This window comes from Dermacentor albipictus, chromosome 1 (assembly GCF_038994185.2).
Source record: "Dermacentor albipictus isolate Rhodes 1998 colony chromosome 1, USDA_Dalb.pri_finalv2, whole genome shotgun sequence".
In the NCBI taxonomy this organism is placed as follows: domain Eukaryota; kingdom Metazoa; phylum Arthropoda; class Arachnida; order Ixodida; family Ixodidae; genus Dermacentor; species Dermacentor albipictus.
In genome coordinates this window covers 42,409,749-42,423,576 of record NC_091821.1, presented here as the reverse complement: position 1 = coordinate 42,423,576, position 13,828 = coordinate 42,409,749, and the positions used below count along the sequence as shown (strand labels likewise).

The window sequence follows — 13,828 nt, the reverse complement described above, 5'->3', positions numbered from 1 at the left end:
ACCGTTTTTGGAATTAGCTCTAGAAGAATTGTAGAGGAATATATATTTGCAGAACAATCACAGTTCTTTTGGATCCCTCGTTTACTGCTCTACCAAATGCCAAAACCGACTCGTATTGGTATTTGGGAAGTTGCGTAACGATGCGTGGCCGCCAGTCCCGTACAACCGGGTATAGCGCAGGACGCTGCGGTTCTAAACGCACTGCGCCCACCGCGGAAGGTCACAAAAATACCTACATAAGCACAGCAGAGAAGTGGCTACGTCAGGCGGCTCGACTGATAATTATATAGGCGTCATTCAAAATACGCAGAATTATTCTCTTCCGGCGCCGTTTTCTATATTTCCTTTTTAAATAAACAGATGTTGATCCACAAATATTTTCACAAACAACGGTTAAATTTGTTAATTTTCGCATTTCATACCTGTTTGGATGTTGCCTCTGCTCTCTCCCTTTAGTAGGTCACTTAATTTCTCAATTTTTTGCGGCTGTTGTTTCCAGTTGCCAATCACGAAAAGTGCTGTACAATTAGGGAAAAATCAGACAAGGTAACGGATTACATTCATGTTGCTTATGGTTTAACGGTGATTGCAGGGTCTGATGATGGGCGCTGTTTCGCATCACCTTATTTTCCACCTTATCTAACCCATATGGCGGGTATATGGTTCTGAGGATCTGCCAGCGTCGCGGCGAGCCGTCACTCGAGGAAATAATGAAGCAAAATGAAAAGTTAAACGCAACTGGCGTTTTCCCCGGCCGCAGCTCGTTCCACAAGCATACAGGCCGCTTTACTACGAACCGAATCCCTTTCCTGGTCCCTGGATTAGTCTAAACAAACAAGGTTGAACTAACGAAGCAACAGCGATGCGAGCGACCGTTGAACACATGGTAACAAATGAACGCATCTCGAGTGAATCGCGCGGGCACCGAATCAATGAGAAAACTGGCCTTCACAGTCCAGGAGGTGCCGATAACTACCGCCATCCAAAAGGAGTGAAAAAGGCAGCAAAATGTTGGCAGCCGATTAGCTATCAAGTCTCAAGATTGACTTGGCAGTGCTTTAGGAATGGGTGTGAGGAGTGGTGGCGTGGGCGCGGAGGGGGGATATGCCAATTAATTTCGGGGGGGGGGAGCTCCGCCCCCCCCTGGGTACGTGCCTGCTGGCGATCTTGAACTCTTGTTCCCTTGCCCGGATATCCACCATTATCTTTGCTGCATATTAATCTTCAACCCCACTCTTGCACTCTCTCTGTTAAAGTCCTCAATCATTTGTTTTAACTCGTCTGCAGAATTGCTGAATAGAACAATGTCATCGACAAACCGAAGGTTGCTGAGATATTCGCCGTCGATCCTTACTCCTAAGCCTTCCCAGTTTAATAGCTTGAATACTTCTTCCAAGCACGCAGTGAATAGCATTAGAGAGATTGTGTCTCCTCGTCTGACCCATTTCTTTATAGGTATCTTCGAAGTGTCATCTTCATAGGCTGGATCCATCTTTAAAGCTACAAGTGCTATAAAAAAATTTTCCGCTCTGAGGCGACAATATTGTGCCGCCTGTGACTCGATGTGGCATTTACGAAGGCCTACTCATTCCGCATCGGAATGGGGAATACGCCCATGTGCGACTCTTGCGGAACCGCAGAAACGATTGAACACATCCTATGTATCTGTCCCCAATATATACGACGTCGAGCGCGAAGTTCTCCAGGCAGCATTGAACCAGTTGGACTCTAGACCATTTTCCGCAATGAAAATCCTTGGACCTTGGTCGTATGCGTCGATGGCACAGAAAGCCACGAATGCGCTCTTGAAATACCTCAAGTCGACAGGTCTTGGGAACCGTGTGTAGACTCGGTGCGAACCTTCCACTACATGTGCGTGAAACTGTGCTATACCTCCTCTCTCTCTATTCATCCCCATTCCCCCTTCCCCCTACAGGGTAACAAAACGGACGTGCGTCTGGTTAACCTCCCTGCCTTTCCTGTCTTCTATTTATCTCTCTCTCTCTCTCGTATCTCTACTGAATCAAATGCTTTTTTTTTGTAATATATGAAAGCCATATAGAGAGGCTGATTGTACTCTGCGGATTTATCGATTACCTGATTAATAACATGGATGTGATCCTTTGTAGAGTATCCCTTCCTGAAGCCAGCCAGTTCCCTTAGTTGGCTAAAGTTCAGTGTAGCCCTTATTATATTGCAAGTTATCTTGGTGAACATTTTATATAATACTGTGAGTAAGCTAATGGGCCTATAATTTGTGAATTCTTTAATGTCTTCCTTTTTTTATTAGTATAATGTTTCCATTCTTCCAGTTTTCTGGGACCCTTGCAGTCAACGGACGCTTCATATAGAGAGCCGCCAGTTTTCCAAGCATTATGTCTTCTCCATCTTTGATTAAATCGGCTGTTATTCCGTCTTCTGCCGCTCTTCCCTGTTTCATGGCTTGCAAGGCCCTTCTGACCTCATCGCTAGTTATAGGAGGATTATTTGCTTTCTGTTCATTACTGTTTTCTGACTCCTCTGGCTACCATACAGGTCAGTATAGAATTCTTCCGCTGCTGTTACTATACCTCCGAGATTGCTGATGATATTACCCTGCTTTTCTTTCAGTGCATACATTTTGGTTTGTCCTACGCCAAGTTTCCTTCTCATTAATTTCAGATTGCGTCCATTTCTTACAGCTTCTTCAGTCTTTCTAACGTCATAATTTCGGATATCCCTTATTTTCGCCTTGTTGATCAGTTTTGACAGTTCCGAGAATGCTATCTTATCTCTTGAGTTGGACACTTCATTCTTTGTCGTTTCTTTATTAGGTCCTTTGTTACTTGGGAGAGCTTGCCTATTGGGTGCCTTGGTCCCTTAATTGCCTCCCACTTCAACTGCTGCGTCTGAAGCCAGCATATATAGTTACGGTTTCACTCATTAGCTCTATATCATCTTGATCTCTCTGTTCTAAGGCTGGATATTTGTTTGCAAGTACCAGCATGAATTTGTCTATTTTTACCCTTACTGCCTCTAGGTTGACCTGCTCCTTCTTGACCAATTTTACTCTTTCTCTCTCCAAATTGAGGTGAATCCTAGCCATCACTAAACTATGATCACTGCACTTTATCCGACTTATCACTTCTACAACCTGCACTATGCTGGGATCGGCAAAAAGTATAAAATCAATTTCATTCCTTGTTTCACCATTAGGGCTTTTCCAGGTCCACTTTCTGCTGCTACGCTTCCTGAAGAAGGTGTTCATTATTCGCAACTTATTCATTTCTGCGAATTCTACCAGCATCTCTCCTCTAGCATTCCTAGAATCGACGCCATAGTTGCCAATTGCTCGTTCACCAGCCTGCTTTTCCCCCACTTTTGCATTGAAGTCTCCCATTACTACAGTATACTGAGTTTGCACTTTTCTCATCGCTAATTCAACATCTTCATAAACCTGATCTACTTCATCATCGTGACTGGATGTTGGAGCGTAGGCTTGTACTACCTTTAATCTATACCTCTTATTAAGTTTGATTACGATTACTGCTACCCTCTCATTAATGCTGTAGAATTCGTCAATGTTACCCGCTATGTCCTTATGGATTAGGAATCCTATACCCCGTACTGCTTCTTATCTGGGAGACCTCTATAGCAGAGGACATGGCCGTTAGTCAGCACTGTATAAGCATCACCAGTTCTTCTAATTTCACCAAGGTCAATGATATCTCAAATAATGTCTGATAGTCCCTCAAAGAGTCCTGCTAAGCTAGCCTCACTCGACAGAATTCGGGCGTTAAAAACACAGTAATCCTGATTCAATTCATGAGCGGAAAGTTTGGATAGCTTGGAATACATATTTACCACCGCTTTTAGAACAAGCACCATAGACGCTGCTCGCGCCGTTTGGACATAGTTTAATCAGCTCCGAAAGCGCTTTAGCATGTTCTCTAAAGCTGCGGCCAAAGCTTCGCTTCGTCCACCCTGTCACCGTCTGCGATATATCTCCCGAAACAGAGGTTTGCTAAGCTGCACCGGCGTTATGCACGACCATTGTACACACGAAGGCAGTTGAGGCAAGCAATGGACGCGTCACCACGTGATCAAACATGGCTACGGCATCACCGTGAAACGGGTGAATATATAACCATGACAGAATGTTTGCTATAATGCAGAAAAAACGCTAGAACGAAAAACGCGCGGGAGCTGCCCCCGCAAGTACCTGCACCAGTGCGCCGTGACATCCTGAATTCTCTTGACGATTCTGGTAAAGAAGGGCTTTATACATTGCATTATGAAGGAGCACAAAACATGTCCTGAGTCTCCCAGATGCGAGAAAGTATACTTTGAGATCTGTGATGTCGTACTGTCATATAGTAGAGCGAAGCTTTCAGTGCGAAATGCAAGAGGAAAGTTTGGCCTTCATTGTTTTTTTTTTTACTTCAGTAATAATCAGCCTTATTTCCGCCAGATGAGCGTCAATGAGACTTTCGGCGAATACTTTGCCAACGTAAAGTCAGTGTGGCTTTCTAGTCTCCCTTTAAACTAAACGCTGCGAGGCAGCATTCTTGCTGTGTGCCATATAGGCATACCTTCGACCGGCAGCGGAGACGCGTCATGTCGGCGCAGTAAGGAAGAACGAACGATGACGTCCGGTGGACCTTGAAAATTTCGCGTGAGCTTACATAATAGACGGCGACAGGTTCTGGTCGAGGGTCATTAATAATTAGCGACAGAGAATTAACATTGTAACATTCCGAGATAAGCGAAAAGTCGGCGTTTTGTCGGTCCTGCCGGCACGAAAAACGAAGGAAGTAAACGAAAATACTCTACACGCAATATATATATATGTGACGCCACACTCACGACCCCGGAAAGACTGAGCCTTTATTTCCTCTGCTGCGAAGACGTGTTTTATGTTTAAAACGAATTCTGAAGGTGGCACTCTAACCATAATTAAGTGTTTTTCTTCAACGTCCCGTTAAACAATGTGCACATGAAAAGTTGCATCACTTTTCGAATGTCTACATACGCTGGTTCAGTTAACCTTCTGCTGAACCCAAATTAGCCAGCGGGCAAATACATATGCATCATGCACGAGATGACAATGCGAGAAGTATGTGACGTTGTCGCCCCGCCTCGGTAACGAGCAACGAGCGAAATTTCGGGGTTATGCGGGGGATAAGCGTCATTCCGTTGGCAGGCTTTCCCACACGCCTAGTTTGACCTAAGCACCATGGCGGGCCCTGGGTTAGAATCGTAATTAAGGAGTCGGCATGCGGTGTCACCTGCTGACACTGTTCCTGCTGCCTCCCCTTCCTCGCACCATCCAAGCTCTGAAAAGGCGTGTCTCGGGTGCGACTTGCTGGAGCGCGGCCATCTTGGTTAGGGCAAGTTAGCTCTGCCAAAGCCAGAATGTATTGAGCGTCTTCAGCACAACAATGCACGCACAAAAGCCGCATTAAAGAATGCTTTTAAGTCTAGCGGTTAATTACTGCGTCAAACTACATGCTTGGATACCTTCAATGCCCGTCGTGGCAGCTAAACACCAAAAGTGAGTTTATGTCGAGGAAATTACGAAGGTTTACGTGCAAGCCAAAACCACAATGTGATTATGAGGGACACCGTAATAATTTTGACAACGATAGGGGTTCTTTTAGTTCACCTAAATCTAAGTACACGAGCGTTTTTGTATTTCGTTGCCGAATTCGCGCGCAGCAGCCGGAATCGCACCCGCGACTTCGAGCTGAGAAGCGCACCGCTATAGTCAATAAACTGCGGCTTTTATGTCAGGGAAAAGTGGCCTACATGTCAAACAGTATACTGACAGGGCACACTATGAAACGCACACGCAAGTTGTCTTTTACCCACAAGTGTGTGATAAAGTGCAATGTCGTTGCCGGAGACAACGCATATATATGTGCGCATGCAAGCACTTTTCTTTCTCCAGATTTTTCCCATGCGGCGTGCAGCTTTATCGCGGCACGTCCCTGCACATTCGAGGGCATAAATTATCTCATTAAGCGACGGTTGAGCCAATTTGAGCCGATTTGTTGCATTTAAAATAATACATCGCATATAGATATGTTAGGCGCATACACCTCTCAAAATTTTCGCAGTGATTGACGAAACTAAAAAGAAAACAAGAACACTAAATCAAGAACAGACACACTAACTCAGCCACAAAGACACACATGACAGTTCTGCAAACGGCAACTATATAGTCTCCACGCACGCTAGCACCACGCATGCACCGGGTATGTCCAAACAGGCACGGTGCATCACACGAACGAACCCTGCGCTGGCGTATAAATCCGCAAAAGCTAATGGCTACATATGAACGAAGCTATGTTATATAGATACGTCTTTAAAAAATGAAAATAGTGCATCTCACAAAGATGCCTGCGTGCGCAAGTATACGTGCGCCGGTCACACGTGCTTATCCTTGCGCGCAGCCAAGGAGTTCGGCTGTACCGAGTGCCTGAACCCAAACACGCTGTCAAAGGCCGTTGTGCAGCATCTGGCCGAGAAGACGAACGGCGGGCTCGACTTCACATTCGAGTGCATCGGCAACGTCCACACTATGGTGAGCACCGCCCACCGCTGCGCGGAAGGCATGCGCACGGGAAACTTTGCACGTACATATGTCGACGTATTTAAGAGGCGTTGTCTAATACATAGACTGCGGGTGGCCACTTCCGGAAGGGATTGTGCTGACATATCGGGTAGTCGCGAAGACGCTTGAGAACTTGGCCTGCCAATGATGTCCTTGCACATTTTCTGCATGTGGCCAGTCTGACTTCTGAGCCACAGAAAAGCTGGTGTTATATTTCGCCCCGCGATCTTGCTAAGCGCTCGGCGAACAGAGTCACGCACGCCACCTTCAACCATGCGAGTTGTAGACGAGTTAATACAGTTTACGTGCATTACGTGAGTGATAAATATCAGGTTCAACTTTTTATATTAGAGCTTATGCATGTGAAGCTGAAAAAAAAAAAAACATGGCACAGTAAACGGGGAGTCTTCCAGCGGACTGAGCGTTCTGCTTCTGCAAATAATTTGAGAGAGACGTGTAGCAAAGTCGGTGATCGTCGAAAATCTGACCTGCGGGTCAAGCGCGTCGGCTGTTATACATGACTCGTCGAAGATTTCAGCGTAGTCGCTGGTGCCCGCGTATAGCTTCCAGAAAGTATTACACAATTCCCGTCGCGCATACAATCACATACAGCCAAACCAAGCAAACCAAACAAGCGTGAACGAGAGCTGGCGCGAGCAGACGATCGTACGAAACGAGCGGTCCGGCTGAGACCAGATACGAGCACGCACGGATCGGTCGGGCCGCTCCGCATGACACCAGTTTCCCGCGCGCACGATTGGTCTCCGCCGTTCCCGGCTCGAGTCTTTCATATTCCGCTCCGCATTCGCTCTTTCATCTTTCGCTTTGCTCGTTCGCTCGGTTACGCCGCCGACACCGACGCTAGCTGCAGGAACGGCCGCCCAAGAGCTGCATTCTAAAAAGCAGGAAAGAGATTGATAGGACCAGGTCCGTTCCAAGGTAGCGGTTCGAGGTAGATATACAGGGTGTTCCAACTATATATCGTGCACCAATATTTAAAATATGCAAATGCCACGTAGCTGGACGGAACCAAGGTAATGTTGGTTGTCGTCGCTTGGAGATGCTCAGATTGTACTGTGCATTCCGCATAATTGCATAATTAGTCTTAATTAATTGATCAACTGCTCAAATGTTATAATTAGGTGAAATGTGTCAATTAGAAAATTGTAGAGCAGCATGAAAAACTCCCGACACTGCTTTCTGTTGCTCAATACGCGCAACATAAAAGTTTTTTTTTTTCGCAAAAATGAAAGAAGCCCGCGAATACATGCAAGCTGCCTCGAGTGGCCAGTGGCGCGCCAGTATTTCATGCATTCGCGGGCTTCTTTCATGCTTGGAAAAACACTTTTATGTAGCACGTATTGAGCAACAGAAAGCTGTATCAGGTGTTTTTCACGTTCCTCTACAATTTTCGCACTGACACTTTTCATCTAATTTTAATATTTGAGAAGTTGATTAATTGATTATGACTAATTCTGTAATCAGGCGGAATGCAAAAAAAAAAAAGATTAATCTGAGTATCTCGAAGCTACGTCAAACATTACCTTGGTTTTTTTGAGCTACCTGGCATTTGCATATATTTAAATCTTGGTGCATGATAGCTGGGGTACCCTGTAGAAGTTTTAAGGAACAGAAAAATAAAAAGATTAAGGAGATGTATACAAAAATGCTACAATGAAAAACATGTATAACATACCTGATTAACTCAAGCAGGCTAGGTGACTATTTGTTACCGCCCCGTTTCAAAGGGGATGCCAATAAATGATCATCATCATGTCACTGAAGCGTAGCGACCAGTTCAGTCAATGGTCAACGCTGCCATCCCCTTTCTTGAGTCCAGGTATACAGTGTCGATTGTAGGAATGATTCAGCATGCATAAGTAAATCGCGCTCGCATTTCTTGGTCAGCGGTTTGGGCCATATTGGAATCTCGCGTTTTCACTTATACGAGGTATTAAAGGGTTTCGAATCTGGCTCTGTATTTAAAAAAGTAAATTATTTATGTGCATTCAAACACTGTCACCTTCGGAATAGTCCCCTTGCGCAGCAGTACAGTCCTTTCAGTGTTCCTGACGCCTTTCGAATATGTCCTAGAAGTATTCTTTACGAGACGAGTTGAGATCATTTCTGTGATTCGAGCTTTATTTAAGCGACCTTGGCGAAATGGTGACCTTTCAGCTGGGTTTTATTATTTTGTGAAGGAAGCAGAATAAGCAGGAGCGAAATCGAACGAACGGCCCGTTTTTCACGTCGAGGATCATCACTACAATGGAACTTAGGTGTGCGATATTTCTACGACCGAAAAAAAAAAATACTATAGGCACGTCCGAAGCTGGACAAGAGGCACGCCTATCGTCTTTTTCAAGAGTCACAGTATTGCTCATCGGAAATTCGTCCTAAATGGTCAGACTGTCAACAGCGAATTTTACTGTCTAGGGCACCTATATATATAAGGGAAGGATACTGGGCGAGAACGGCTCGATCTACGTGGAGCTGGATGCTGCACGGCGACAGTGCACCCTGTCACAGAGCAAACCGTACACGCGTGTTTCTTGCCGGAAATAGCGCATTTTCTCTTCCACACTACTCGTCAGACTTTGCTCCCGTTTATTTCGCTCTCTTCCAAAAAAAAAAAAACGATCCCAAAGGCCGCCATTGTGACAGGAATGCTTGAATCAAGCTCGAATCGCAGACGGGTGCTCGACGCGTCTCAGAAAGAAGACTTCAAGGACATATACTCGCAAAGCGGCAGGAACGCTGGGAGCGCTGTGTTGTTGTGCAAGGGGACTATTTAGAAGGTGCCATTGTTTGAATGCACGCTTAAGAAATTACGTTCTTCAACACAGAGCCAGTCTCGAAACTTTTTGATACCACCTCGCACGTCTACTAACGCTCGCTGCGTACGCGTCATGCTCTGGCGTAAATGCCAGAACATGACGTAAATGCGGCATTGTTATATTCGTATTTTTGCAACTTTGGGTATATATAGTCTACGGTACAACAAAGCGAGTAGTACGTTTTCGTTCACGTATCCTGTGTTTCGTACTTTGTGGGCGCAGATATCGCTTACAAGAAGCGAGATTGCAAACTTCAGTGTGGCTCCGTGGGGCAACTTCACCGGCACACGGGAGAAGCGTTTCGTGGCGCCCGCAAACTATACCTCCTTAGGATTGAAATTTGTCTTTTTCTGAAAAGAAACGACTCGATGTATTTATATACGAACCTCAGAATAATTTGATCATGCAGTGTGCAGTTCTGCATTAGTTTTTTTTTTTTCGTATTGTTCAGTTTTACGTGAAAAAAACAAACAAGATATGATTACGAGGCACGGCGTAGTGAGGGACTCCGGATTAATTTCGTCCACCTGGGGTTCCTTTAGGTGCCACCCAATGTGCGGTACATGGGCGGGTTTTTTTTTTTTTTGCATTTCACACTCATCCAAATGCGGCCGCCGCATCCGAGATGTGATCCCGCGCCCTTGGGCTTATCAGCTCAACGTCCACTACGCCACCACGTCGGGTTCTGCATTAGTTCGGAAACGACGATCTTCTTTTCTAGCCATTGAGCTGGCGTCACTGCTGGCAAAACGACAGGCGCAGAAGTAACCGTATGCATAGTAACATCAACAATGCGCGATAGTGCATTATTTTTTTTTTTTTCAACCCGCACGTACTGCGCGCCGCAGAGGGAGGCTCTGGAGTCGACCCACGCGGGCTGGGGAGAGTCCATCATCCTTGGCGTGGCGCCTACAGACAAGTTGATCGCCACGCCGCCTTCACAGCTCACCGCCGGCAGGACTTGGCGAGGATGCGTCTTCGGAGGTGGGCCACTCGCGCGTATAATATCGCAAGCCCATACCTACTTGCGTCCTCAACTGCATCGAACTGCGTGTCATTTCCAGTGCACGCAGTCATTGCACATCAAGAGCGTTTAGCGAAGCACGAGATACATGGCGCAAAACGAAATGTGTCATCTTGAAGCGGTCGCCCGCACAATGCGACCGCTCCCGATCGTCTTCGCTATAACGGAATCAGGATATATGTCTAGCGAAGCGCTGTGCCCATACCGCGGCTACGCTGCCTCCGTCAGAGGTGGATTTCGGTAGCTGTACATACAGAGCCTGTGTAATAATTAAGCAGGATATATGATAGTGACCTGAATTGAGTAAGGTGACTGAAAAAAAAAAGAAATTATGGGGTTTTACGCGCAAACACCACTTTCTGATTATGAGGCACACCGTATAGTGGAGGACTCCGGAAATTTCGACCACCTGGGGTTCTTTAACGTGCACCCAAGTCTAAAGGTGGCTGAAGTGCCAGATGTATAGAACCGCACTATTTGCTATCAAGCACTACATATCAAGCGCGCTCTTCATTCGTTAACGCGTCTTTTCGAAAATTCTGCATTGTCGCCGACTTTAAAGATCTATCCCCCGTTAGCAAAGTATTACATACGTCGTTGCCTGCTGGCTTCTCCCACGAGACGGGTGCAATATCGCTTGTCGACTCACACGGCTGCAAATGTTCCTGCTCTGCGTTCGCGGGGCCCCGCGCAGGCTGGAAGACTGTTGACCAGGTGCCCCAGCTCGTGGACCTCTACCTGGACAAGAAGTTGAAGTTGGACGAGCTCATATCGCACAAGCTGCACCTGGAGAAAATCAACGATGCCTTCACGCTCATGCAAGGCGGTCTTTCGTGAGTGTATAGAGAGCACCGCGCCACCTGTACTTATACGCCCTTCTCACAAATCTATTGCAACACTGTGGAAGCTGCAGGACTCCGATGCGACGGCCAAAAGCCAATGCGTTCATCCCGGTGGTTCACCCGCGCCCGCGTCGTCTGCTCGCCGCCACAGCGATTGGCGGTATATATGCGACGTAAATACGCGAAGGTCCTAACATGCCACGTATCACTGTAACGTTTAAATCATGTACCAAGCGAAAACGAAACTCTGATCCCGCCAATAATGAGACAGTTACGACCGGAACTGTATTATGCTGCGCAAGGATATTACCTGCGTACGCCTCGTACCTTCGACAGTGCTGCAAACGACTTGCGAGATGGTGTGTAGGCTTCAAACTAACGTACAGGTGGTACTCGAGTGGAAATCACGAGCTGCGATCGAGCGCTAGAGACAGAGCAGACGATGTTCTGACGCAGAAAGGCGGCATGCATCACGTAAAGACACCTACGTTGGCATGATTACGCTGCTGATTGGTTAACGTCAGCTGTGGTTTCCGCTCCGTGCCACACTAAGCTCTGAAACAGAAGTCTATCAATCCAAGTCCTGCAGTCTCGATGGCATGGTGTTAGGGCGCAGACTCACGAATGTATGCCTAATTCCACTGACGTACCAGCTCCGAGCGCGCTTAATCACGACCAAGTTTCAGCGTGAACGCAAATCAAAAACTACCAAGTTTCAGCGTGAACGAAAATCAAAAACTATGTATACATCGATCGCTCACCGTGTTGCTTATGAGTCGGTCAGCACGAGCAGCGCTGGCACGAGTGACAGATCCACCGCCTTATAAGCAGCGGGAAGGATAACCGTGAAGCGCTATTTCGTCTCTATACACCCCCCCCCCTCATTTCTCTCTCCCCCTCTCTTGTGTCTTAACGATCATGCTTTTGTATTATAAAGAAGTAGCGCTAAGATTCAGTCCGAAACAAAGACCCCGTGACCATTCCGTTATCGTACTAAATTAGCCTCGTGGCATTCTGCAGCTGAGCACAGGGGAGCCTTCCGACAAGGAGGTATATATATATATATATATATATATATATATATATATATATATATATATATATATATATATATATATATATATATATATATATATAGCTTAGGTGTTGCTGTACGTAAAGGTTATTCTGTACACAAATTGATGCACAGTGGCCAATGAAATTGCTGCTACATGCACGCCAAGAACGAATTTCCCAGAATTGTACATAGATTATGAATGATCCGTTTCAAATTCTCTTCCAGTATTCGCACCGTCATCAGTTTTTAAGTCCCCAGCAGGAAGTGAGGCCCATCAGTCGCGACGACCGCTGTTCCACGCCATGGTCGTCACATTCAAGAGCAAACATTCTTGTCTCAAGAGTTCTACCAGGCCAAGTTAAGAATGTTTTCTTGGACAATTCTGGCTGTCGCTAATAAAGAGAATGTGCCCACAAATTTTCCTCGAACTTGCACAAATGTCGAAGCGATTACTGACCTTGCATTCATGTCATCGTATACCTCAACTCACTTGATTGCGACGTAGCAGTTATGCGGAAACCCGCAAGGTGGAGAGAAGTAATTAAGGGAAAATGAGACGTCCACCCCAATCGTAGCAAACTGCCTCGAGCGGCCAGTCGCGCGCCAATATTTCGTGTATTCGCGGGCTTCTTGCATGCTTGGAAAAGCACTTTTATTCAGCACGTATTGAGCAACAGAAAGCTGTGTCGGGAGTTCTTCATGTTGTTCTACAATTTTCTCATCGACACATTTCATCTAATTAGAATATTTGAGATGTTGGCTAATTAATTCAGACTAATTATGTAATTAGGCGGAATGCAAAATATAATCTGAGTATCTCCAAGCGATGGCAAACAGCATTACCTTGGTTCTGTTCAGCTATGTGGCGTATGCATATTTTAAATGTCTGGCTCAAGTTAGGTGGGACACCCTATATACCGGGTGTTTCAGCGAATACTTTCAATTCCTTTTTTTTTATTATTATTGCCCATGGCAGTCAGCACAATTTTAGTCCATGAGCTGGTCTACTCGAACAGGCGGGCATGCACAAAAAATTGACATGCATAATCGACTAATGAACAAAAATTAACTAATTATGTTTTAAACTATTTACTTTATGGCATATATTGCAATTTGCAAATTCTAGCTGGGAATTTCGGAAGGCGGATCCATTTGGAACGAATTCTTAGGATGACACCAGTTTCGAGATATTAATTCCAGAACTTTGCGGAGAAATGCATTGGCGTTCGAGTTACTTTTGTGCTTCAACGCGCAAAACGACGTTTTGTTAACAAAGTAGGCGGAACGACAGTGCATACTTTCTGAAAGTTTGACGCCGCATATACCTCGTAAATAATGTCATTCACACAATTATTTTCAAGTGGATATGCCTTGCAGTCTCACCCGCTTGAATGTTCAAATTGCAATACGTGCCATAAGGCAATTAGTTAAAAAGTTATAGTTAATTTTTGATAATTAGTCGATTATGCATTT

The 13,828-nt window shown here is 45.6% G+C and overlaps 1 protein-coding gene across 1 annotated transcript in view; it reads left to right on the top strand.

Annotated features, from left to right (window-relative positions):
• The window catches only part of LOC135906471 (alcohol dehydrogenase class-3-like), a 68,052-nt gene extending 55,280 nt beyond the window's left edge, over nucleotides 1–12,772 (top strand). The window contains exons 7-10 of the mRNA XM_065437862.1: nucleotides 6,435–6,565; nucleotides 10,281–10,416; nucleotides 11,151–11,289; nucleotides 12,581–12,772. Of these exons, the coding sequence (XP_065293934.1) occupies nucleotides 6,435–6,565; nucleotides 10,281–10,416; nucleotides 11,151–11,289; nucleotides 12,581–12,605 (431 nt within the window). The 3' untranslated portion in view covers nucleotides 12,606–12,772. The remainder of the gene's footprint in view (nucleotides 1–6,434; nucleotides 6,566–10,280; nucleotides 10,417–11,150; nucleotides 11,290–12,580) is intronic.
• The last annotated feature ends 1,056 nt before the right edge of the window (nucleotides 12,773–13,828 follow it).